Consider the following 27977-nt stretch of genomic DNA (forward strand, 5'->3'; position numbering starts at 1 on the left):
GTATCTATCAAGCACCAGCTCTACTACGGTGAGTAAAATGGTCAGAGTGAGGTGTGTCCAGAAGTATCTATCAAGCACCAGCTCTACTACGGTGAGTAAAATGGTCAGAGTGAGGTGTGTCCAGAAGTATCTATCAAGCACCAGCTCTACTACGGTGAGTAAAATGGTCAGAGTGAGGTGTGTCCAGAAGTATCTATCAAGCACCAGCTCTACTACGGTGAGTAAAATGGTCAGAGTGAGGTGTGTCCAGAAGTATCTATCAAGCACCAGCTCTACTACGGTGAGTAAAATGGTCAGAGAGTGAGGTGTGTCCAGAAGTATCTATCAAGCACCAGCTCTACTACGGTGAGTAAAATGGTCAGAGTGAGGTGTGTCCAGAAGTATCTATCAAGCACCAGCTCTACTACGGTGAGTAAAATGGTCAGAGTGAGGTGTGTCCAGAAGTATCTATCAAGCACCAGCTCTACTACGGTGAGTAAAATGGTCAGAGTGAGGTGTGTCCAGAAGTATCTATCAAGCACCAGCTCTACTACGGTGAGTAAAATGGTCAGAGTGAGGTGTGTCCAGAAGTATCTATCAAGCACCAGCTCTACTACGGTGAGTAAAATGGTCAGAGTGAGGTGTGTCCAGAAGTATCTATCAAGCACCAGCTCTACTACGGTGAGTAAAATGGTCAGAGTGAGGTGTGTCCAGAAGTATCTATCAAGCACCAGCTCTACTACGGTGAGTAAAATGGTCAGAGTGAGGTGTGTCCAGAAGTATCTATCAAGCACCAGCTCTACTACGGTGAGTAAAATGGTCAGAGTGAGGTGTGTCCAGAAGTATCTATCAAGCACCAGCTCTACTACGGTGAGTAAAATGGTCAGAGTGAGGTGTGTCCAGAAGTATCTATCAAGCTATCCAACGTTAGCTTGTATGCCTGCCTGCCGTTGTGAGGATAGAACGCTCGGATCAACCCTTCGTCCAGCGTGGTCTCTGAACCCTCAGAGAAAGACATGTTCTGAATTTGCAAAGGGACAATCTGACAACACTCTGAATTTACAAATGCCCTGAGCACACTGAGCACACTCTGGCACTGCAGAGTGAATTTACAAACACACCCAGAGTCATCAAAAACCAGACTAAAGAAGGCCAGGAGACTAAATGAAACTGGAGGTCGAATGTGATCCAATGTCTGACCGCAAAACCAGCCAAACATCCAGTCGCAAGTAAAACCACTGAAATCAAAGAAATTGGAGCCAAAATGAATGTTGCGCTTACCTCTCTCTGTAGTACCAGCTCCTTGGTGAAGGCCATGGCCTCGTCGCTGAAGGGCTCAGCCACCTGCATGCCGCCGGGCATGTTCCTGGAGCCGCGCGGACACTCGATACCTGGCCAATGAGAAACACAGAACAAGTGTCAGCAAAACAGCCAATAAAAACAACTACGAGGCTAGACAACATTTAGACCAGTTAGAATGTTCCGGTCCAACAAGTTGAAGTTGCCCCTAACAACTGATACATTAGTCAAAATCTGATATTTATTTCAACCCCGTAACAACCCAGCTTTAGGACAGTTACGATACAACGATGCCACCATGACAGGTGAAGTGGCCCTAGAGATTAGTGGAGCTGAGCATTATTGTGGCAGCTAAATGGATCATTGGTAATCGCTGGTCAATCCTAAACGTTTTCCCCCTCTGTGGTCATGTTGGGTTAACAGTTAACATCCTCTAAATTGCTGTGCTTCAATGACGGCAGCTTCATCCTTTGTTTGGCCGTCCCCTGGCGCTGACCTTGCTATTCATGACTATTAGCTGCAGTGGGTCTTTTCACTGGGTAGTGGATTAAAAGAACAGCCTGGGGGAGGATGGGAGGGTTGGAGGGCAGGAGGGCTATAGGGGGGCTTGTTATAGGAAAGCTGTGAGGCGATGCATGCTTATCTCTTGCACTCAGAGTTGGCTGAACGTGTGTGTTTGAAAGAGAGCGTGTGTGCTTGAAAGAGAGAGTGTGTGTGTGGTTTCGAATAGTTAATGTGTAAGGGGCGGTGCGGTGAGGTGAGGGACGGCGTGGTGCGGTGAGGGGCGGCGTGGTGCGGTGAGGGGCGGCGTGGTGAGGGGCAGCGTGGTGGGGGCAGCGTGGTGGGGGCAGCGTGGTGAGGGGCAGCGTGGTGTGGGGCAGCGTGGTGTGGGGCAGCGTGGTGAGGGGCCAATGCGTGCAGCATCTCTCACACACACACCTCCCCCTATCATCTCTCCACCCTGTTGCATTGATTAATGTAAACTCAGAGTTGGTTGGTTCTGCTGGGCGCTACACCCAACAACATTGTGCTAACAAAGCAACATCAGCCTCGTGTCCAAAAGGCCTCAGAGTCACCTTCTAGTAATCTGGAGGCTCCCGCCAATCCTGATTGATCTTTATGCTAACCACATCCGACATGATTGGACTAGAGAAGAGAAAGGGGAAAAGGTGGACCAGGGGTCAAGTTTGTGATGATTGGGTCCTTATTTTGACACTGACTGACACACAACCACATACATTTCCTAGCAATGCTGTGTTAGCAAAACTTCCCACACACACAAGGACACACCGACAATTCTCATCTCACCCCTCCTCTAACAAAACAAAAACATATTTTCTGTTGAACCTGCGGCATGGCGAGAGCCACAGAGGATGAAGACTCAATTACCTCTTAATAGCCAGTAAATAGTCCCTAGATTAGCATTTAAATTGCCCAGTGTACGTTCCGCCCCGGCTCCAAGGAGGAAGGGAAAAGTCATTTCAGTCCAGCAGCATCCCCAGTATTTTTAGACATGTTTTGGCCTGGGATTGACCGAGTGAGTGGCTGGGCCAGTACTGTATAAGACCGAGAGAGGGGTAGAGAAAGCCAAACTTAAAGTAAACTGCTTTCACTAAGGGATGTCCTTCTCTCTAGGACAGAGGGTGAGGATGGGAGAGACACAGGGACACCATAGGGACAATAAAACCTGGGTCTGCGTTTTTCAATATGGATCAAATCCAAACTAAAACAACGGTTTTAATTAAACGTATCAACTATTCACCAAGCTTTTGATTAGCTGAGGCAGGTGGAAGTGCTGGGCTACGCTATGGGGCCAGACCCTTAACCCAGCCCTTGTATGGACACACACACACACACACACACACACACACACACACACACACACACACACACACACACAGCTCTGCTCAGTAGTGCTGGGCTACCCTATGGGGCCAGACCCTTTACCCAGCCCCCGTATGGACACACACACACACACACACACAGCTCTGCTCAGTAGTGCTGGGCTACCCTATGGGGCCAGACCCTTAACCCAGCACCCGTATGGACACACACACACAGCTCTGCTCAGTAGTGCTGGGCTACCCTATGCGGCCAGACCCTTTACCCAGCCCCCGTATGGACACACACACACAGCTCTGCTCAGTAGTGCTGGGCTACCCTATGGGGCCAGACCCTTAACCCAGCCCCCGTATGGACACACACACACAGCTCTGCTCAGTAGTGCTGGGCTACCCTATGGGGCCAGACCCTTAACCCAGCCCCCGTATGGACACACACACACACACACACACAGCTCTGCTCAGTAGTGCTGGGCAACACTATGGGGCCAGACCCTTTACCCAGCCCCCGTATGGACACACACACACACACACACACACTCACAGTGCTGGGCAACACTACACCAGACCCTTTACCCAGCCCCCGTATGGACACACACACACACACACACACACACACACAGCTCTGCTCAGTAGTGCTGGGCAACACTATGGGGCCAGACCCTTTACCCAGCCCCCGTATGGACGCACACACACAGCTCTGCTCAGTAGTGCTGGCTAGCCAAGCATAAGATGTAATGTTTTAAAATCGGTGATCCCGGTGAGCGATGCGCTGGATGAAATACGGCCCTTCCCCGTCGCCTCTGCCCAATCCTCCCTGACACACAAACGTACACAGTCATTTACACACACACTTTCTCAAAAAGGCACACACACACAGGTGCCCTGGAATAGCTGCTCTACAAATTACCTGTGGCCAGAGCATATGTGCAACTGAGCACTGTGGTTCAGACAGCTCCATGTTTTATGCAAGCAGACAACTTCACCCCTGTGATGAAAACACTCTCTCCCTCTCTCTCTCTCTATCATTCCCTCTCACTCCCTTCCCTTCTAAATCTTTAATTCCCTCCCACCCGCTCTTTCTTTTCATCACTTTCTCAATTTCTCCTTGCCCTCTTCTTTCCTTTCAATCACTTGTTCCCTCCCCTCTTCCTCCCCCTACATCCCTCTCTACTTCCCCCTCTCTTCCTCCACCTACATCCCTCTCTACTTCCCCCTCTCTTCCTCCACCTACATCCCTCTCTACTTCCCCCTCTCTTCCTCCCCCTACATCCCTCTCTACTTCCCCCTCTCTTCCTTCCACCTACATCACTCTCTACTTCCCCCTCTCTTCCTCCACCTACATCCCTCTCTACTTCCCCCTCTCTTCCTCCCCCTACATCCCTCTACTTCCCCCTCTCTTCCGCCACCTACATCCCTCTCTACTTCCCCCTCTTCCTCCCACCTACATCCCTCTCTACTTCCCCCTCTCTTCCTCCACCTACATACCCCTCTACTTCCCCCTCTCTTCCTTCCACCTACATCCCTCTATACTTCCCCCTCTCTTCCTTCCACCTACATCCCTCTCTACTTCCCCCTCTTCCTCCACCTACATCCCTCTCTACTTCCCCCTCTCTTCCTCCCCCTACATCCCTCTAATTGCATTAGAGCTTGTACATTTAAATTGAAATGGGCATAGAGAAAAAGTGAGATTGGATTAGCGAGGAAGAGGCGGGGGTTGCTTTGCTACACATGAGTAACATTCTCACTGAGTGTTTATGCCTAGAATATTACAATGTTCTTTGAAAAACAGGTACATGTCTGGGAAGCTTTTACAGCATACATACGTGGAGCAATAATACAACGATCAGTTACTATTAACAAACAAGATGAACAGAAAATGTATAAACTTGAAACAGAGCTCAAAACGCTGGAGGGGGAATATTGGTCCAATCCGAACAACATTTCTCTGGTAAATTTGACGAAAACCAAATACGGGCTGAAAATTCCCTGTACAGGTTGAAGCAGAGATGGTATGAATCAGGGGACAAGGCAGCAAAACCGTTGGCCAGTCAATGGAAATCCAGAGAAACAGATCGGCAAATAGGTGGAATCAGAAAAAAGACAGGCAAGCTTATTACCAATCATAAAGAAACAATATATTTTGAGACTTCTATCAGGAACGTTCTACTTCAGACAGTCCTTTAGATATGCACAAAGCAGAGGCATTATTTCAGAATCTGAACCTTCCTAAACTAAAAGAGGAAGACAGGAACTGGATCGACCGTCCAATTACTTTGGAGGAATTGACCGAAACGATAAGACAAGCACCCACAGAGTTGGACTGGATACCCAGTGATTTCTACAAAAGGATTGCAGAGCTGCAAAGCCCAGAAATATTGAAAACATCAATTGACACAGGTGAGCTCCCACCTTCTATAAGTGATGCAGCAAACATCCTAATCCCCAAAAAGGGAAAGGATCCCCTTGAGTGCGGGAGATACTGTCCAATTTCCTAAATAAAGTCAATTCTGGCTATGAGGGTGAACCATATCATTAAGAAAATCATAAACCCAGACCAGGTGGGATTAGTGAAAGGCAGAACTTCATCTGACAATCTATTGCATGTCATCTGGAAGGCAAAATACCTGTATACTTCAGTGGCAGCCTTCTCCCTAGACGCAGAGAAAGCCTTTGATAGGGTGGACTGGGACGACCTGCATTATACTAGAAATACATTTGGATACTTCAGTGGCAGCCTTATCCCTAGACGCAGAGAAAGCCTTTGATAGGGTGGACTGGGACGACCTGCATTATACTAGAAATACATTTGGATACTTCAGTGGCAGCCTTATCCCAGAAAGCAGAGTGGACTGGGAAAGCCTTTGATAGGGTGGACTGGGGTGGACTGGGACGACCTGCATTATACTAGAAATACATTTGGATACTTCAGTGGCAGCCTTATCCCTAGACGCAGAGAAAGCCTTTGATAGGGTGGACGCAGAGAAAGCCTTTGATAGGGTGGACTGGGACGACCTGCATTATACTAGAAATACATTTGGATACTTCAGTGGCAGCCTTATCCCTAGACGCAGAGAAAGCCTTTGATAGGGTGGACTGGGACGACCTGCATTATACTAGAAATACATTTGGATACTTCAGTGGCAGCCTTATCCCTAGACGCAGAGAAAGCCTTTGATAGGGTGGACTGGGACGACCTGCATTATACTAGAAATACATTTGGATTTGGACAGGGCTTTCAGAATATTATTACACTTCTGTACAACGACCCCAATCTCATTTTATGTAGGACGAGGCACGAAACAAGGTGACTGTCTCTCGCCCCTCCTATTTATTATAGCATTAGAACCATTAGCCGAAGCCATTAGGCTGCATCAGTCATTCAAAGGGGTTAATATGGGAGGGAGAGAGAATAAACCACTGCTTTATGCAGACGACATATTACTAATAATGTCAGGTTCCCAACATATGGCCTTAACTGGGCTTTATAAATGCATTTGAGATATCAGGCTATAAAGTCAACTGGACCAAATCTTTAGTAATGCCGCTATCAAAACATTGTCTGAGAAATGACTTCCTCAGCTGGAGGTTTCAGTGGGTCCTTAACATGAGGTACCTGGGGATCGCTTTAAATCCTGGTCTGATTTCTGAAAACCTTGACCCACTACTGAACCAAATTCAAATCCAGTTTAAGAGCTGGGATCAGCTACAAATCTTATTATGGTGTAGGATACAGGTTATACAGATGGCCATTAGCATGTTACCACTGTCCTTACCTGTCTATACCTTTACATCCAGAAGGAAAGTGATTACAGAGTTTGTTTGGGCCAGTAAAAGGGCCAGGATGGAACTAGAGAGATTACAGGAAACGACTGACAAGGGAGGATTAAAGCTCCCCGACATGCAATTATATCAAGAAGCCTTTGTAGCTGCCCAAATAGGCTCTCTTTACGGAGAACTCTAAAGAGGCCAATTTGGGTGGACATGGAGGAAGAAGTTAATGCCCCATTCGGAACATCAAATTATTTGAGCTAACAAAACGTGGGACTGCAGAATCCAATAATGTCCCATACAAAAAAATATATGGAGTCAGATACATGAGAGAGAGAGACATCTTCACCTTTCCTGACAAACTCTGCTTCGTTATGGAACAACCAGACATTGAAAACAGGGGGACACATGGTTTTCTGGAAAGGTTGGTATAGAAAGGGGATAAAGAACATTGGTTGTCTATATCAAGAAAACTTGTTTTGAATACCTCTTTTGAATAAGGTCCAAGTATAATTTATAGAAACAAGGCTTTTGGAGGCACCTCCAGCTTAGAGATTGTATGTTTAAGGTAGGACAGAGTAACAACAAATTCCCTGTACATTCCAATAAGTGTTAATATGTCATTTGCAGAGGTTTATATATATAGCCACCTTATAGGTGGGTTTAAGGGAACTAGTAAGGGCGTAAAAGCTGTATGGGGGAAAGACCTGGATGTAACCTTTGGAGCAGAGAAATGGAATAGAATAGTACAACAGATGCTCCTCCCTATGAGAGATGCCCAAGAGTTCCATCGATTATGATTTTTCAACGCCGATACCGATTAAAATCGGACCATTTTTTTTTATGTATTTGTAATAATGACAATTACAACAATACTGAATGAACACTTATTTTAACTTAATATAATACATCAATAAAATCAATTTAGCCTTAAATAAATAATGAAACGTTGAATTTGGTTTAAATAATGAAAAACGTTCCAGTTCCTTTCTCAGAACATGAGAACATATGAAAGCTGGTGGTTCCTTTTAACATGAGTCTTCAATATTCCCAGGTAAGAAGTTTTAGGTTGTAGTTATTATATGACTATTTCCCTCTATACCATTTGTATTTCAATAACCTTTGACTATTGTATGTTCTTATAGGCACTTTAGTATTGCCAGTGTAACAGTATAGCTTCCGTCCCTCTCCTCGCTGGGCTCGAACCAGCAACACCAGCCACCATCGAAGCAGCGTTACCCATGCAGAGCAAGGGGAACAACTCCTAGAAGGCTCAGAGCGAGTGACGTTTGAAACGCTATTAGTGCGCGCTAACTAGCTAGCCATTTCACTTCGGTTACACCAGCCTCATCTCGGGAGTTGATATGCTTGAAGTCATAAACAGCGCAATACTTGACGCACAACGAAGAGCTCCTGGCAAAACGCACGAAAGTGCTGTTTGAATTCATGTTTACGCGCCTGCTTCTGCCTACCAGATACTTAAGATACTTGTATGCTCAGTCAGATTATATGCAACGCAGGACACGCTAGATAATATCTAGTAATATCATCAACCATTTGTAGTTAACTAATGATTATGATTGGTTTTTATAAGATAAGTTTAATGCTAGCTAGCAACTTACCTTGGCTTTATGCATTTAAAAAAAGTAAAAATTAAAATCGGAAAATCGGCGCCCAAAAATTCCGATGTCCGATTGTTATGAAAACTTGAAATAAGCACCAGTGACTAGATCAATAAAAAAGTGGTCAGATGAAGCAGATGCTAAGCTACAGTTTTGCAGCACAGACTGCTCCGGGATTCCTCTAACGGCATTGAGGAGTACACCACATCTGTCATTGGCTTCATCAATAAGTGTATCGATGATGTCGTCCGCACAGTGACTGCACGTACATACCACAACCAGAAAGAATGGATTACAGGCAGCATCCGCACGGAGCTAAAGGCTAAGAGCTGCCACTTTCAAGGAGCGGGACTCCAACACGGAAGCTTATAAGAAATCCCGCTATGCCCGCCGACGAACCATCAAACATGAAAAGCGCCAATACAGGACTAAGATCGAGTCATACTTCACCAGCTGTGACGCTCACCGGATGTAGCAAGGCCTGCAAACCATTACAGACTACAAAGGGAAGCACAACCGAGAGTTGCCCAGTGTCACAAGCCTACGGACGAGCTAAACTACATCTATGCGCACTTTGAGGAAAATAACACTGAAACATGCATGAGTGCACCACCTGTACCGGAAGACCGTGGTCACAGTCTAAGACTTTTAGTCAGGTCAACATTCACAAGGCCAGACGGATTACCAGGGCATACACTGCAAGCATGCGCTGACCAACTAGCAAGTGTCTTCACTGATATTTTTCAACCTCTCCCTATCCGGGTCTGTAATACCAACATGTTTTAAGCAGATCATCATAGTGCCTGTGCTCAAGACAACTAAGGTAACCTGCCTAAATGACTACCGACCCGTAGCACTCATGTCCATAGCCATGAAGTGCTTTGAAAAGCTGGTCAAGGCTCACGTCAACACCATCATCCCAGAAACCCTAGACCCACTCCAATGTGCATACCGCCCCAACAGATCCACAGATGATGCAGTCTCTATTTGCACTCCACACTGCCCTTTCACGGCCTAGGAACAGTGGGTTAACTGCCTGTTCAGGGGCAGAACGACAGATTTGTACCTTGTCAGCTCGGGGATTCAAACTTGCAACCTTTCAGTTACTAGTCCAACGCTCTAACCACTAGGCTACCCTGCCACCCCAATGTCACTCAGGAATTGAATTCATTGAACTTGTAGATAGTTGGCGAATCCACTTTCTCTCCATCTCTGTATTTCCCCCTGTTTATCTCCTTCCTTCCCTCTCTCTGCACCCTCTCCTTTTTGTATGGACCCTCTCCCTGTTGTATGGAACCCAGTGGTTGAGGAATGGGTGTGTGAGGCACAGCAGGTGAGGCTGGTATGGCGTGGAACTAGGAGGCTGGTATGGCATGGAACTAGGAGGCTGGTATGGCATGGAGCTAGGAGGCTGGTATGGCGTGGAGCTAGGAGGCTGGTATGGCGTGGAACTAGGAGGCTGGTATGGCGTGGAGCTGGTATGGCGTGGAGCTGGGAGGTTGGTATGGCGTGGAACTAGGAGGCTGGTATGGCATGGAGCTGGGAGGTTGGTATGGCGTGGAACAAGGAGGCTGGTATGGCATGGAGCTGGGAGGTTGGTATGGCGTGGAATTAGGAGGCTGGTATGGCATGGAGCTGGGAGATTGGAGGCTGGTATGGCATGGAACTAGGAGGCTGGTATGGCATGGAGCTGGGAGATTGGAGGCTGGTATGGCATGGAACTAGGAGGCTGGTATGGCATGGAGCTAGGAGGCTGGTATGGCGTGGAACTAGGAGGCTGGTATGGCGTGGAACTAGGAGGCTGGTATGGCGTGGAACTAGGAGGCTGGTATGGCGTGGAACTAGGAGGCTGGTATGGCGTGGAACTAGGAGGCTGGTATGGCGTGGAGCTGGGAGGTTGGTATGGCGTGGAGCTGGGAGGTTGGTATGGCGTGGAGCTGGGAGGTTGGTATGGCGTGGAGCTGGGAGGTTGGTATGGCGTGGAGCTGGGAGGTTGGTATGGCGTGGAGCTGGGAGGTTGGTATGGCGTGGAGCTGGGAGGTTGGTATGGCGTGGAGCTGGGAGGTTGGTATGGCGTGGAGCTGGGAGGTTGGTATGGCGTGGAGCTGGGAGGTTGGTATGGCGTGGAGCTGGGAGGTTGGTATGGCGTGGAGCTGGGAGGTTGGTATGGCGTGGAGCTGGGAGGTTGGTATGGCGTGGAGCTGGGAGGTTGGTATGGCGTGGAGCTGGGAGGTTGGTATGGCGTGGAGCTGGGAGTTTGGTATGGCGTGGAGCTGGGAGTCTGGTATGGCGTGGAGCTGGGAGTCTGGTATGGCGTGGAGCTGGGAGTCTGGTATGGCGTGGAGCTAGGAGTCTGGTATGGCGTGGAGCTAGGAGTCTGGTATGGCGTGGAGCTAGGAGTCTGGTATGGCGTGGAGCTAGGAGTCTGGTATGGCGTGGAGCTAGGAGTCTGGTATGGCGTGGAGCTAGGAGTCTGGTATGGCGTGGAGCTAGGAGTCTGGTATGGCGTGGAGCTAGGAGTCTGGTATGGCGTGGAGCTAGGAGTCTGGTATGGCGTGGAGCTAGGAGTCTGGTATGGCGTGGAGCTAGGAGTCTGGTATGGCGTGGAGCTAGGAGTCTGGTATGGCGTGGAGCTAGGAGTCTGGTATGGCGTGGAGCTAGGAGTCTGGTATGGCGTGGAGCTAGGAGTCTGGTATGGCGTGGAGCTAGGAGTCTGGTATGGCGTGGAGCTAGGAGTCTGGTATGGCGTGGAGCTAGGAGTCTGGTATGGCGTGGAGCTAGGAGTCTGGTATGGCGTGGAGCTAGGAGTCTGGTATGGCGTGGAGCTAGGAGTCTGGTATGGCGTGGAGCTAGGAGTCTGGTATGGCGTGGAGCTAGGAGTCTGGTATGGCGTGGAGCTAGGAGTCTGGTATGGCGTGGAGCTAGGAGTCTGGTATGGCGTGGAGCTAGGAGTCTGGTATGGCGTGGAGCTAGGAGTCTGGTATGGCGTGGAGCTAGGAGTCTGGTATGGCGTGGAGCTAGGAGTCTGGTATGGCGTGGAGCTAGGAGTCTGGTATGGCGTGGAGCTAGGAGTCTGGTATGGCGTGGAGCTAGGAGTCTGGTATGGCGTGGAGCTAGGAGTCTGGTATGGCGTGGAGCTAGGAGTCTGGTATGGCGTGGAGCTAGGAGTCTGGTATGGCGTGGAGCTAGGAGTCTGGTATGGCGTGGAGCTAGGAGTCTGGTATGGCGTGGAGCTAGGAGTCTGGTATGGCGTGGAGCTAGGAGTCTGGTATGGCGTGGAGCTAGGAGTCTGGTATGGCGTGGAGCTAGGAGTCTGGTATGGCGTGGAGCTAGGAGTCTGGTATGGCGTGGAGCTAGGAGTCTGGTATGGCGTGGAGCTAGGAGTCTGGTATGGCGTGGAGCTAGGAGTCTGGTATGGCGTGGAGCTAGGAGTCTGGTATGGCGTGGAGCTAGGAGTCTGGTATGGCGTGGAACTAGGAGTCTGGTATGGCGTGGAGCTAGGAGGTTGGTATAGCATGGAACAAGGAGTCTAAAATGGCATGGAACTAGGAACTGGGAGGCTGGTATGGCATGGAGCTAGGAACTGGGAGGCTGGTATGGCGTGGAACTAGGAGGCTGGTATGGGATGGAGCTAGGAGCTGGGAGGCTGGTATGGCATGGAACTAGGAACTGGGAGGCTGGTATGGCATGGAGCTAGGAGATGGGAGTCTGGTATGGCATGGAGCTAGGAACTGGGAGGCTGGTATGGCATGGAGCCGGGAGGCTGGTATGGCATGCAGCCGGGAGGCTGGTATGGCATGCAGCCGGGAGGCTGGTATGGCATGCAGCCGGGAGGCTGGTATGGCATGCAGCCGGGAGGCTGGTATGGCATGCAGCCGGGAGGCTGGTATGGCATGCAGCCGGGAGGCTGGTATGGCATGGAACTAGGAGGCTGGTATGGCATGGAACTAGGAGGCTGGTATGGAGCAAGTTGCCCATCCCTGACCTAGAGAAACCCTTATTGCACAAAAGCATATCAGCATCATGTAATCTGTAATCCATGCGTCTTGCCTGATCGCATCTCAGTGTTCTCCAACCCTCACTGCCTGAGACCTGTCCGGATGGTGTGGAGGTCTGACAAAACAGTCAGTCAGAACAGGGGGGGGGGGTTGGTCATAGATGTTAAACTAGTGATAACAAGTTTTATATATTTGTATTCCATCTCGATGGATGTGACTGACTGTAGCCAAATACAGGTGAGCCAGACGAGAGGAGTTGAGGTACAACAGGGCAGTAAATGAATGATCTTTCACCATGTCCCTTTATCCAGGTCAGACACTCATCCCATTCATTCACTATCTACAATGGATGACTGATACAAACCATTTCCCCCAACTTCACTCACAACAAGGAAGTTAACAGTAGACATTGTATACCACTGCCATGGTTAACGGAGGAAAAGGAAAGAATTGCATGAGGACAAAAAGAGAGATTGAGCGAGAACGAGAAAGCAAGAACAAGAGAGCAGAGAGAAAAGGCCTGAGTGAATAAAAGAGAGAAGATGTGAAAAAAATGAGTGAATGATATTGAAAAGCGATTCAATGTTTTTTTAATCGGGACAAAAACAGGAAAATGCAACTATTTTTTTAGTTTTTATTGTTTTGTCATTCATTAACAATTTACAAACGGGTGAATATTTTCCTTCTACAACAGAGCTAATCAAAAACATGAAGCCGAGGAGAACTCCTTAATGAACTGCCTGATCAGACAACCAGAGAAATTCACAGGATCCTTTTTCATTATGCAGGTTTATGGGCCTGCTCCAGTCAGGCACAGGCGCACACACACACACACACACACACACACACACACACACACACACACACACACACACTGCCTGGTTGCCGGCTAGTTCAGTAACACACAACCACACATGAGTCTCTGGGCTAAAGCCGCTCCATCTCTCAGCTCCCAATTTCCAGGAAGTGACTGAATCTCCATAAGCTGCAGTGCCACAGACAGAGAGACAGTTAAGCTAAAATGAAACATCACTTATTTTTTCAACTTCATTTTCATCATCTCTAGCATCACCCCAACATCAACATTAGTGAAAATGGAAGAGACTCTCCATGCAGACACCCGTTGTAGATTGTGTTGTGGTTCTTGGTGGCCTTTTGTTTGTTTGCTTTGGCACCTTTCAACACCCTGCATTATCACATTCATGCAAAACACTCACTTACACTACTGATTACTGATTACACACACCATTGGATATTTTCCTTAGTTGCTTTAGTTAATAAATATATATTTTGCTACTCCTTATCTCCACGTTGCCTCCCTTTGTTACGGGCTTTGAGCCGGTTCGTGACAAGTGGGTGCTCGTCCGGGATCTTTGAACTATTGGTTTGGGAGACCGTGGAGGTACGTGTTTGGTTTGAATATGGTGTTTGAGTGTGATCGGCCCAGTATTGGTTGCCTTTGTTGTTTGGTTTGTGTGCTGCGTTGGAGAGAGTATAATGGTTAGTTTCCAGGCCCTGCCTAGCCTGAACTCTTGTTCTACTTTCTGTTGGGACGTCAGTCTGAAGTGAGTAATCTGCTGTGTACCTCGGTGGGAGATTTGGGTAGGGTAGTGGAACTTGCTACCCGGAGCTATAGCCTTTTTCCCCTGATAGGTTTAGCGACGTGTTTCATTTTTTGGAATATGTTGGGCATGGTTAAATGTTTGTTATTTTTGTGTGGTGTCTGTGGACTGAGCAGTTGTCTCGGGGGCACGTCTGTGGCTTGGTGGAATTTGCCAGCATGCTGGGGAGTTCTATTTCCTTGCCAGCGGGCTACAGTGCGTAAATACCCACCGCAAATCTGCACGAAGACTAGGGTTGAGTTATTGTAGGTTTTGGGGAAGCTCTGTATCTCATCTCTTCTGTGGTGCTCAGGGTGATTGTCATTTCTCTGGTTGTGGTCTGATGTGCTCAGCAGAGGGGTTGAGCAAGATTATTTACTTATGACTATGGTGTCTCATGTATACAAGTTCATTCGCTTTCCATCAGAGGACCTGTTAGAATTATGTACTTAAGAACAGCTGTTGAAGATCGCTGAACACTACAAGCTTAAATGATTGAAATTAGTGAAATTCTGTTTCGTTGGAAGTGACTATGAATCGTTGGAAGTGACTATGAATCGTTGGAAGTGACTATGAATCGTTGGGAGTTGTAAAAATTAAGAAGGACCCTGATGTTCTTTTCGTTGGAGTTTGTAGCTGTTGGTCTTTTGTGCCATGTTCCTGAATGTTTACATGACTGACCATTTTTTCGGGTTGTCATGTTCTATCTTTCCTGTCTGTTCCCTCCTGGTCTTGTGTTCTTCTTTCCTCTTAAATATTGCTTCCTATGCGCAAAGGTTGCTGAGGTCTGAGGAGGAGGAGGTTGGTTGGGGCAGGTGGAGGTGTGAACACATAACCCCTCACCAATTTGGGACGCAGAGGCCTGTGTCAATTTGGGACGCAGAGGCCTGTGTCAATTTGGGACGCAGAGGCCTTTGTCAATTTGGGACGCAGAGGCCTGTGTCAATTTGGGACGCAGAGACTGGTATGTTGTTCCGGGGTCCTTGTTGGTCCCCGGTTTTATGGGGGGGGAATGTGACGACCCTCCCACTCTGTCTGCCGTATTCTGTCTTTGTTCTTGTTTCCTTATTAGGATGCCGGTGGGCGGAGTTGAGAGGGTCGTCAGCTACATGGGAAACACCTGGGCCAGGTGTCTCCCAGGATAAATAGACCTCTTCAACATTCATGGAAGAGACTCTCTCCATGCAGACACCCGTTGTAGATTGTGTTGTGGTTCTTGGTGGCCTTTTGTTTGTTTGCTTTGGCACCTTTCAACACCCTGCATTATCACATTCATGCAAAACACTCACTTACACTACTGATTACTGATTACACACACCATTGGATATTTTCCTTAGTTGCTTTAGTTAATAAATATATATTTTGCTACTCCTTATCTCCACGTTGCCTCCCTTTGTTACGGGCTTTGAGCCGGTTCGTGACACTATGTTTTCAATATGCCATTGAAACCAGCAGCCGATTTCTCTCATGTTCTATTGGTTTTAAACTTGCTTTGATTGTCCAGTAGCCAAGTGCACATTCACGTGTAGCCTACTGCCTTTTAGGCATCGCTGTGCTAATACTGTTAAGAAATAATAGTTCCCAAACATTTTAAAGATAAACATTCTGATCTATTGCATCAGACATATTACTTCAATTATTAATTAAAACATTTTTATTAAATTTAAGTATGTCGTCTACAGTAGGCCCACTGGTTGAATTTTGAATTTCGAATCCATTGTCCCAAAGTCTGTTTGGACTATTTCAATATAATTGGTCAACTTTACTACTATTGGGGATAGTAGATTGAAATAGGCTCATAGGCGGCATGTCCATAAGGCTAGGAATTAAATTGCCAAAATGATATACACCAATTAGCCTACTCCCAATTAGCCTACTCCCAATTAGCCTACTCCCAATTAGCCTACTCCCAATTAGCCTACTCCCAATTAGCCTACTCCCAATTAGCCTACTCCCAATTAGCCTACTCCCAATTAGCCTACTCCCAATTAGCCTACTCCCAATTAGCCTACTCCCAATTAGCCTACTCCCAATTAGCCTACTCCCAATTAGCCTACTCCCAATTAGCCTACTCCCAATTAGCCTACTCCCAATTAGCCTACTCCCAATTAGCCTACTCCCAATTAGCCTACTCCCAATTAGCCTACTCCCAATTAGCCTACTCCCAATTAGCCTACTCCCAATTAGCCTACTCATTGCATCCTCGTCTTGCATGTTCTGTTAAGATAAATTACCATAATGTAAATGTGATTTCTGTCATTCTGAGCACCGTGGGGGAGACCCTAATCACATTACACAGCCAATGTATGTGGGTCTGGTATACTTCTCAAATGTCCGGTAAATTAAAATGCTGACAGTCAATGTCCGGTTCATAATGGAAAGCCTGATTCATGTCAGTCACTAGTCAACTCCATTACACTCAAAAGTTACTTCAAATTCAACCAGTGAATGCTATCGATGGCAAGCTATGCTAGTGATTCTACCAGTTATTCTTAATGAGTGTTAGCATGCTAATACATTACATTTACATTTAAGTCATTTAGCAGACGCTCTTATCCAGAGCGAACCCCGTACACTAAAATATATACATTTAAGGGGTATGCAGTAGGTCGATAACAATATCACCAAAGTATGTTGTATAGGTCATTTCAAACAACATTCCCAGCTAATGAGAAAACTGTCACCGTTTTTAATTTAAGAGAATGAAAGACTTAAAGCAACCTTGGGGCTAATTTGTATAGGCACCAACAGCAGATTAAGGGATTTGTTCATTCATACCCACCAGAAGGGCGTGGCCACTGTGAAACTTCCTTCCATGAGGGACTATCCCTGTTGTCTCCTTTCGTCCTATTTTTTTTGTCCTATTGAACACAACACACTTCTAGGCCTTCTGTATTCCTCTCCATCTCCAAGAAAGAAGAAACCCACTCCATCTCATGAAAGTTGCATGTGAAGGAGAGGAGAGGAACATCCCCATTCCCCAGAGCACCCCTCCGGCCTCTCTCTCCCCCTCTCCCTCTACTCTTGGTTCTTTTAGGGAAAAGGAGCACTCCCCGTAAAACTCCGGAAGGAAAGCAAGTAGGAAAGGGGAGGGAGAGGGAGGCTTTGAGGTGCCTCCATGGAGTAGACAGGAGGAGCGAAGGGAGAGAAAAACAAGTCTCTCTCCAGCCTCCCTTTAAAATAAATATCAAACGGGGAAGTCTGCTCACAAGTGTACGTAGTTCAGAGAGAAAGGTGGTTTAACCTGAGGGGAGACAGTAGGGGATAGACCGAGAGAGAGCAAAACAATGCAGACCCAATAGCACCTAGCAGAAATAGGCCTACCTGCAAGGCATGACTCTGCATGTCGGAGCTCTTAAACGGGGTCTATACAGTCTACGCAAACAGAGCCCTTAAAGAAGCCTACTGGAATTGGTACATCCATATTTGGCATTTTGAATGAATGATTATAGGCATTATATACATTAATGTTGAATAGCGATATCACAAGTATAAACACAGTAAAGTACACACAAAGGGTTATGAACTAAATATTGTTTTAGACAACTGGGATGCAGCTTATGGACATGCCTGTATAGAACACGTATTTTAGAAACCAGCTCTATTCTCCCACAGCTAGTGAAGAGGAACCCTTATTCTTGGTGAATAATAATACATCCACAAAGGGTCTGGTGCGGCGGTCTAAGGCACTGCATCTCAGTGCAAGAGGTGTCACAACAGTCCCTGGTCCGAATTCAGGCTGTATCACATCCGGTTGTTGTTAACCGGTTGTTGAACTGCTTTGAATTGATCATCACAGTAAGGTGAGTTTTAAAAGCATGATACTGTTTTGATGATGTGTTGATGTGATTTTGATTGACAATAGAGCGCTGAGTACCAGGCCATTAGTGTCCTGAATGCATAAGAGGAGATTACCGTGACTCAACGGTCATGTGGAACTTGACTGTGGTCATGACTGCCGGTGTGACGGTAATAAGGTCACTGCAGCAGCCACAGTATGTCACACACACAGAGAAAGAGAGAGTGTTTCTCAAAATGCATACTGCCGTGCTCGGAGCACAGGTCCAAATCAAAGTATGTGAAACGGAGCACGATTTCTTGAAATCAACGAATGCAATTATTTCAGCTGAAGCGAGAGAAAATGCACTACAACTTCGGAATGAAATGTTGCCTATTCACATCTCATATGTTGGGGGCCTGTTCGGTCCTCCCTTTCCTATAGTCCACGATCAGCTCCTTTGTCTTGCTCACACTAAGGGAGAGGTTGTTGCCTACCCATCTGGTTAGCTACATTATTACGAATCACACCCAGCTGATAGTTGGGAAGTAAAACGGTTGATTTGTGTATATACGGTTTTGTCTCAATTGCCATTGTTATCCTGTCTGGAAGACGATTCAGTGAATGAGTAAGTCCATAGTAAATCAATAGGGCTAGCTAGCTAGCCAGCCACAAATAATTGGTAGCTATCCATAGAAAATGTACATTTGTGTTGCATTGCATAACATTGGTTTTAGGTCATTTTTGCATGTTTAACTAGCTGGCTAGCTAGATTACTATTCACATTACTAGTTGATAATTATGAAGTAAAACATTTGCTTTGTGTATATTGTGTTTTGTCTCTGTTGCCATTGTGCTGGCTGAAGGTTCAGTGAACGGGGAGGTGCAGCGTGAGGTAATACAGTAGAGGGTGGAGCAGCGTAAGGTAATATAGTAGGGGGAGGTGCAGCGTAAGGTAATACAGTAGGAGGAGGAGCAGCGTGAGGTAATACAGTAGGGGGTGGAGCAGCGTAAGGTAATATAGTAGGGGGAGGTGCAGCGTAAGGTAATACAGTAGGAGGAGGAGCAGCGTGAGGTAATACAGTAGGGGGAGGTGCAGCGTAAGGTAATACAGTAGGGGGAGGAGCTGCGTGAGGTAATATAGTAGGGGGAGGAGCAACGTGAGGTAATACAGTAGAAGGAGGAGCAGCGTGAGGTAATACAGTAGAGAGAGGAGCAGCGTGAGGTAATACAGTAGAGAGAGGAGCAGCGTGAGGTAATACAGTAGAGGGAGGTGCAGCGTGAGGTAATACAATAGGGGGAGGTGCAGCGTGAGGTAATACAATAGGGGGAGGTGCAGCGTGAGGTAATACAATAGGGGGAGGTGCAGCGTGAGGTAATACAGTAGAGGGGAGGAGCAGGGGAGGTAATACAGTAGAGGGAGGAGCAGCGTGAGGTAATACAGTAGGGGGAGGTGCAGGATGAGATAATACAGTAGAGGGAGGAGCAGCGTGAGGAAATACAGTAGAGGGGAGGAGCAGGGGGAGGTAATACAGTAGAGGGAGGAACAGCGTGAGGTAATACAGTAGAGGGAGGTGCAGCGTGAGGTAATATAGTAGAGGGGAAGTGCAGCGTGAGGTAATACAGTAGAGGGAGGAGCAGCGTGAGGTAATACAGTAGAGGGAGGTGCAGGGTGAGGTAATACAGTAGAGGGAGGAGCAGCGTGAGGTAATACAGTAGAGGGAGGTGCAGCGTGAGGTAATATAGTAGAGGGGAAGTGCAGCGTGAGGTAATACAGTAGAGGGAGGAGCAGCGTGAGGTAATACAGTAGAGGGAGGAGCAGCGTGAGGTAATACAGTAGAGGGAGGAGTAGCGTGAGGTAATACAGTAGAGGGAGGTGCAGCGTGAGGTAATATAGTAGAGGGGAAGTGCAGCGTGAGGTAATACAGTAGAGGGGGGTGCAGCGTGAGGTAATATAGTAGAGGGGAAGTGCAGCGTGAGATAATACAGTAGAGGGAGGAGCAGCGTGAGGTAAAGCAGGGCTTTTTGGTGTCAACAGGTAAAGCATCAGACTTCCACAATAAGCAGACCTCAAGAGAAACAACACTTCTGTCTTAAAGGATTTATGTCCATTTAGTATGGCGCCCAGGAAAGCTCACTCAACTAGACATGCACACAACCTCTCTGGAGAGCCTTCTTCCAATCCAGTTGAATTCCTGCCTGACATTACAAACAGACTGGCCATTACACGGACGAACCCATCTGGCCTCAACAATCCCATCCATATGTTCTAGAGATGTGGAAACCTCCACTACATATGTGATTGTGAGTAGCCTATATGAAGGGGTCTTGAGGGTGAAGGGCGTCTGGTGTTCAACATCAACAGATCAAAATGGCTTCCTATTCCCTTCAAGAAAGTCTTCACCCCTTGACTTTTTACACATTGTGTTGATTGTCTGTCACTGGCCTACACACACAGCCCAGAATGTCAAAGTGGAATGCTTTTTGAAATGTTTACAAATTCATTAAAAAATAAAAAGCTGAAATGTCTTGAGTCAATAAGTATGATTGGTGAAATTCACTGAAAACCCTCACTAACACGGTTATATTTACATTATTGCAAATGTCCTGTAGCCCACTACCACCAATCAACCAACATTATAGACTAATATTCCATTTCAGTTGTTGCAGGATTTTGTTGAGACAATATAGGTCAAATTAAAGTAAGTAGTGCTCACGAGTGAAAAGGGTTTCCCAAAAATGGTGCACAATTGTGTACTGCGTCATCTATTTCGGATGATTTTGTAAATATATTTTTGCAATTTGTATGATATGTTACAATATCCCATATGAATTTTATTTTTACAGATTTGTAATTAATCTTTACGCTCATATACAGAGCCTTCAGAAAGTATTTACACATTTTGTTGTGTTACAGCCCGAATGTAAAATGGATTCATTTGAGATGTTGTGTCACTGGCCGACACACAACACCCCATAATATCAAAGTGGAATTATGTTTTTAGATTATTTCTCAAATGAATTACAAACGAAAAGCTGAAATGTTGAGTCAATTAGTATTCAACCCATTTGTTACGGCAAGCCTAAATAAGTTCAAATAAAAACGTGCTTCACTCACATAAATTGTATGGGCTGTGTGTGAAATAATAAGTGTTTAAATAATCATTTGTTCTTAACGGACTTGCCTAGTTAAATAAAGGTTTCAAAAAAAGACAGAAAAAAGTGTTTAACATGTTTGAATGACCACATCATCTTTGTATCCCACACATACAATTACCTGTATCCTACCTTAGTCGAGCAGTGAATTTCAAACACAGATTAAATCAGAAAGACCAAGGAGGCTTTCCAATGCCTCAAAGAGCAACCATTCGTGGATAACAAAAAACAGAAATTGAATATCCCTTTGAGCTTGGTGACGTTATTAATTACACTTTGGATGGTGTATCAATACACCCAGTCACTAACTCAGTCGCCGGGAAGGATGGATCAACAACATTGTAGTTACTCCACAATGCTAACGTTATTGACAGAGTGAAAAGAAGGACGCCTGTACAGAATAAAACATATTCCAAAACATGCATCATGTTTGCAACAAGGCACTATAGTAATACTGAAAAACAATGTGGCAAAGCAATGAACTGTTTGTGCTGAATACAAAATGCTATGTTTGGGGCAAATCCAATACAACACATGACTGAGTACCATTATTCATTTTTTTAAGCAACGTGTTGGCTGCATCATGTTATGGGTGTGCTTGTAATTGTTAAAGACTGGGGAGTTGTTGTTTTTTTTTACTAAAAAAAAGGAAAACCTGGTCCGGTCTGCTTTCCACCAGACACTGGGAGATTAATTCACCTTTCAGCAGGACAATAAGCTAAAACACAAAGCCAAATCTACACTGAAGTTGCTTATCAAGAAGACAGTGAATGTTCCCAAGTGGCCAAGTTACAGTTTTGACTTGGAATCTACTTGAAAATCTAGCAATAATCAACAACCAATATGACAGAGCTTGAATAATTTTTTTTCAAGACTAAAACGGGCAAATGTTGCACAATTCAGGTGTGGAAGGATTTTAGAAACTTACCCAGAAAGATTCACAGCTGTAATCGCTGCCAAAGGTGCTTCTACAAAGTATTGACTCAGTGGTGTGAATACTTGTGTTAGTGAAATTTTTCTGTATTTCATTTTCAATAAATTTGAAAAATGTATTTTCACTTTGTAATTATCGGTTAGCGTGTGTAGATGGTTGAGGGGGAGAACAAAAATTATGAAATCCATTTTGAATTCAGGCTGTAACACAATGTGGAATAAGTCAAGGGGTATGAATACTTTCTGAAGGCACTGTAGTGCACTACTTTTCATCAGGGCCCTGGTCAAAAGTAGTGCACTAAGTAGGAATAGGGTGCCATTTGGGATGCAGGCCTTATGTCATTTCACACATACAGAGGGAGATAAAACATGGGAGAGAACTTTGGCACATTGAGAGGACATGAAGATAGGAGTGGGGTCGTGTTAGTAGATACAAGTATGTGGTGTAAAGGATAACAGGGGGTAGTTATGTTATGCCAACAGTCCCATATAGCAGGGGCCTCTAACCTTAATAAGAACCACAGAGGTGCACATGAACTCTGAGCAATACACACACATACAATGGACAACACACAACATACACACACGGGACACACACAGACAAAGACATAGCACGACATCCAAGGCAAAGTCATGACCACACAAACCCACAGGCAGCAATAACACACACACACACAAATAAAGGAAGAAACTATTAGACACACCCCCACACCGTTCCAGGAAAGGTGAGGGTGGTCAGGATGCGGTGCGGTGGCTAATCATAACGGAAGCACCTCATATTAAACAAGGGAGCAGGGATCATTTGTATCAATCAGCATTAATCTGGCCTTAATGTGTTTATTAAAGACAACATGAACTGCCATTTCCTAGCAGAAAACCTTTTTACCGGGGAAAAACCTTAATCAAATAAACCCAGGCTCTGTGCCATAATGTGCTTATTGTCATATGGTAATAACCACTGATTGAATAAAGTCATTTCCAATTACAGAAAACACACGCACGCAAGTGTGTGCGTGTGTCAAGTTATAATGTCAGATTTCCAACCAGTCTTAATAAAGGCCTAGGAGGCTTGATGGAGAGAGAGGGTCAAGTCAAAATGCCTGGCAGAGAAAATAATTCATTACCAAAACCAACGACAAAGGGGAAAGACATTTAGAAACAAATGACCAAATTAATTAAAACATTAACAATGGAAGACATGCACAATTAAACCGGGGATGATGCGATCATGAATAAATGGTGGCGTCCTGTTGGGAAATGAATGAAGTGGGTTCTTCTTTTGTTTAGTCAATGACAGAGCTGAAATAGAGACCGATAGATAGATGCCTGGATTAGATGTAATGCTTCTGTTACGGCTAGTCGAGTAAATGGAGTCTCATCTAATCTAAAACACACAAGCATTCCTGCTATCGACCGATTCAGATCTAAATTGTCTGCACAAATCAACCTGAGCTGCCAGACAGAAAGCTGAGCTGCCAGACACAACCATAACCAATCTACAGTACATTGTAGCCTATATTTCTCTTGCAACTGTCACTCTGCTTGTTTCCCGGGCACAAAATGGTCACCTCATACCCCAAATGCTCCCTAGACCAGGGCTCTACAACCCTGTTCCTGGATAGCCACCGTCCTGTAGGTTTTCAATCCAGTCCCAGTTGTAACTGACCTGATTTATTTTTGCAAGCAACTATTTTCTAGAATCAGGGGCATGAGAGCCCTGCTTTTGACACTGATTTGCAATCAGTCACCTGGCTTGGCACAAAATGACAGACGAGGCAGAGTGGGGAGGTCGCTGGCAGGGATCCAGCGGGGGTAGGGTCAATGCCCGCATGAGGTGAAAGGTCACATCAGCTACACGCCATCCCAATGGTGCCAGGGGGCGGTTGCCGTGGTTTCACCAGACCCCTGTGGACCTTCGTAGTGAAAGACTGCTAACAGCTGGGCGCTCCACTAGCTCTGACATCAGACACCGTGACCTCTGAACTGGGGCCACGACGCTGCACCTGGCTTGATATGTCTGGCACACACACCTCTCCTCACATACCGTACACACCCACCCACCTCTCCTCACATACCGTACACACCCACCCACCTCTCCTCACATACTGTACACACCCCCACCTCTCCTCACATACTGTACACACCCACCCACCTCTCCTCACATACTGTACACACCCACCCACCTCTCCTCACATACTGTACACACCCACCCACCTCTCCTCACATACCGTACACACCCACCCACCTCTCCTCACATACTGTACACACCCACCCACCCACACACCCACCTCTCCTCACATACTGTACACACCCACCCACACACCCACCTCTCCTCACATACTATACACATCCACCCACCCACATCTCTCCTCACATACCGTACACACCCACCCACCTCTCATACCGTACACACCCACCCAACTCTCCTCACATACCGTACACACCCACCCACCTCTCCTCACATACCGTACACACCCACCCACCTCTCCTCACATACCGTACACACCCACCCACCTCTCCTCACATACCGTACACACCCACCCACCTCTCCTCACATACCGTACACCCCCACCCACCTCTCCTCACATACTGTACACACCCACCCACCCACCCATCTCTCCTCACATACCGTACACACCCACCCACCCTCTCCTCACATACCGTACACACCCACCCACCTCTCCTCACATACTGTACACACCCACCCATCTCTCCTCACATACCGTACACACCCACCCACCTCTCCTCACATACCGTACACACCCACCCACATCTCCTCACATACTGTACACACCCACCCACCTCTCCTCACATACTGTACACACCCACCCACCCTCTCCTCACATATCGTACACACACCCCCTCTCTCCTCACATACTGTACACATCCACCCCCCCACCCACCTCTCCTCACATACCGTACACACCCACCCACCTCTCCTCACATACCGTACACACCCACCCACCTCTCCTCACATACCGTACACACCCACCCACATACTCCCACCTCTCCTCACATACTGTACACACCCACCCACCCTCTCCTCACATACTGTACACACACCCCCTCTCTCCTCACATACTGTACACACACTCTCCCACCCACCTCTCCTCACATACTGTACACCCACCCTCCCACCCACCTCTCCTCACATACTGTACACACCCACCCCCCACCCACCTCTCCTCACATACTGTACACACCCACCCACCTCTCCTCACATATCATACACACACCCCCTCTCTCCTCACATACTGTACACACACACCCTCCCACCCCCTCTCCTCACATACCGTACACACACCCCCACCTCTCCTCACATACCGTACACACACCCCCACCTCTCCTCACATACCGTACACACACCCCCCACCTCTCCTCACATACCGTACACACACCCCCACCTCTCCTCACATACCGTACACACACCCCCACCTCTCCTCACATATCATACACACCCCCCACCCACTCTCCTCACATACTGTACACACACACCCTCCCACCCACCTCTCCTCACATACTGTACACACACCCCCACCTCTCCTCACATACCGTACACACACCCCCACCTCTCCTCACATACCGTACACACACCCCCACCTCTCCTCACATACCGTACACACACCCCCACCTCTCCTCACATACTGTACACACACACCCTCCCACCCACCTCTCCTCACATACTGTACACACACCCCACCTCTCCTCACATACCGTACACACACCCCCACCTCTCCTCACATACCGTACACACACCCCCACCTCTCCTCACATATCATACACACACCCCCACCTCTCCTCACATACCGTACACACACCCCCACCTCTCCTCACATACATACACACACCCCCACATACCGTCCCACCCCCTCCTCTCCTCACATACCGTACACACACCCCCTCCTCTCCTCACATACCGTACACACACCCCACCTCTCCCTCACATACCGTACACACACCCCCACCTCTCCTCACATACCGTACACACACCCCCACCTCTCCTCACATACCGTACACACCCCCACCTCTCCTCACATACCGTACACACCCCCACCTCTCCTCACATACCGTACACACCCCCACCTCTCCTCACATACCGTACACACCCCCACCTCTCCTCACATACCGTACACACCCCACCTCTCCTCACATACCGTACACACCCCCACCTCTCCTCACATACCGTACACACCCCCCACCTCTCCTCACATACCGTACACACCCCCACCTCTCCTCACATACCGTACACACCCCCCACCTCTCCTCACATACCGTACACACCCCCACCTCTCCTCACATACCGTACACACCCCCACCTCTCCTCACATACCGTACACACCCCCACCTCTCCTCACATACCGTACACACCCCACCTCTCCTCACATACCGTACACACCCCCACCTCTCCTCACATACCGTACACACCCCCACCTCTCCTCACATACCGTACACACCCCACCTCTCCTCACATACCGTACACACCCCCACCTCTCCTCACATACCGTACACACCCCCACCTCTCCGTCGCCCACGTCACCCTGTTACCTCCTAGCACAAGCATTTCACAGTACCTTATATCCTGCTGTAAACTGTGTATGTGACATATACATTTCATTTGTGAGTAACTGGAAGGACGGTGGAAGAAAGTTAGCTAAACCAGGATGTAGTTAGCTAAACCAGGATGTAGTTAGCTAAACCAGGATGTAGTTAGCTAAACCAGGATGTAGTTAGCTAAACCAGGATGTAGTTAGCTAAACCAGGATGTAGTTAGCTAAACCAGGATGTAGTTAGCTAAACCAGGATGTAGTTAGCTGAACCAGGATGTAGTTAGCTGAACCAGGATGTAGTTAGCTGAACCAGGATGTAGTTAGCTAAACCAGGAACTAAACCAGGATGTAGTTAGCTGAACCAGGATGTAGTTAGCTGAACCAGGATGTAGTTAGCTGAACCAGGATGTAGTTAGCTGAACCAGGATGTAGTTAGCTGAACCAGGATGTAGTTAGCTGAACCAGGATGTAGTTAGCTGAACCAGGATGTAGTTAGCTGAACCAGGATGTAGTTAGCTGAACCAGGATGTAGTTAGCTGAACCAGGATGTAGCCTAATGGCCCTCGGATGGACTACTTACCGGCGAGGAGGAAGGTGATGAGGCAGGTCTCTTTGGGCATGTAGAGTTTGAGGCGGGAGCCACTGAACACGTATTCTACCACTGCCTCTGAGCGGCCCGCTCTCTGGAGGAAAGGCAGGAACTGCTTGGCCTTCTGTGTTTCCTGGAGAAGAAAGAAACATGTTCAGAGTAGCAGCTTCACCCTAGAAATGCTGATCTTCATGTCAATTGGATGGTCTGATAGTGGATCATACACCTCAGTCTTAGTCCATCCACTTCATATGCAGATTAGTAAATTAGGTTGAAGTTCATTGCGTGGGGTTTCTCGGTAAGGGTGAACGGACTGATGATTTCACCATGACATTGCTAGGCCTCATCTCTCTTTCTCCCTTTCCGGTGAGTCACTGACTTGATGGGTACACCAAGGCCAGAATTACAAGCGTGGCTAAATCATTGCTTATTCAGACAGGCTGATGAATCAATGGCAGAGAGAGAGAGAGAGAGAGTTGTATTAATAAATACACAGCTCGGCCGGCAGGCCAAGGCAGGCAGGCCAATGCAGCCACAACAAACCAGGCTGTGACTCACTAGCACTCTCTCATGATTTAGATGCCGTGGGGTGGGGGGGGTGTGTGTAGAGGAAGAGAGATGTGTTCTGGCCAAACAGATAGATGTACAGGGTGAGGAAGATGAGGAAATATGTTGTTGACAAGGTGGAACTATTCCATCAAGCGCCAGGTAGCTCAGGATTTCAGGGTGCAAAGTCAACATTGCTGTGGTGATTAAAGTTAGTGGGCAGGAATCTAGCCCTACACTACACATTATTTATCTGTTCAGATGAACTCTTAGGATGGAGAAAGGTGGGCAATGGGAATAGGGAAACAGGTGAACAC

The 27977-nt window shown here is 47.2% G+C and overlaps 1 protein-coding gene across 1 annotated transcript in view; it reads right to left on the reverse strand.

The window, feature by feature from the left end:
- Nucleotides 1–1023: 1023 nt before the first annotated feature.
- Nucleotides 1024–27977, reverse strand: part of LOC124016975 (staphylococcal nuclease domain-containing protein 1-like) — a 72156-nt gene continuing 45202 nt past the window's right edge. Inside the window, exons 6-7 of the mRNA XM_046332306.1 lie at nucleotides 27106–27247; nucleotides 1024–1370 (exon numbers count right to left, since the gene is read on the reverse strand). Of these exons, the coding sequence (XP_046188262.1) occupies nucleotides 1039–1370; nucleotides 27106–27247 (474 nt within the window). The 3' untranslated portion in view covers nucleotides 1024–1038. The remainder of the gene's footprint in view (nucleotides 1371–27105; nucleotides 27248–27977) is intronic.

Source organism: Oncorhynchus gorbuscha, unplaced genomic scaffold, assembly GCF_021184085.1.
Source record: "Oncorhynchus gorbuscha isolate QuinsamMale2020 ecotype Even-year unplaced genomic scaffold, OgorEven_v1.0 Un_scaffold_134:::fragment_2:::debris, whole genome shotgun sequence".
NCBI classification, from domain to species: Eukaryota; Metazoa; Chordata; class Actinopteri; order Salmoniformes; family Salmonidae; genus Oncorhynchus; species Oncorhynchus gorbuscha.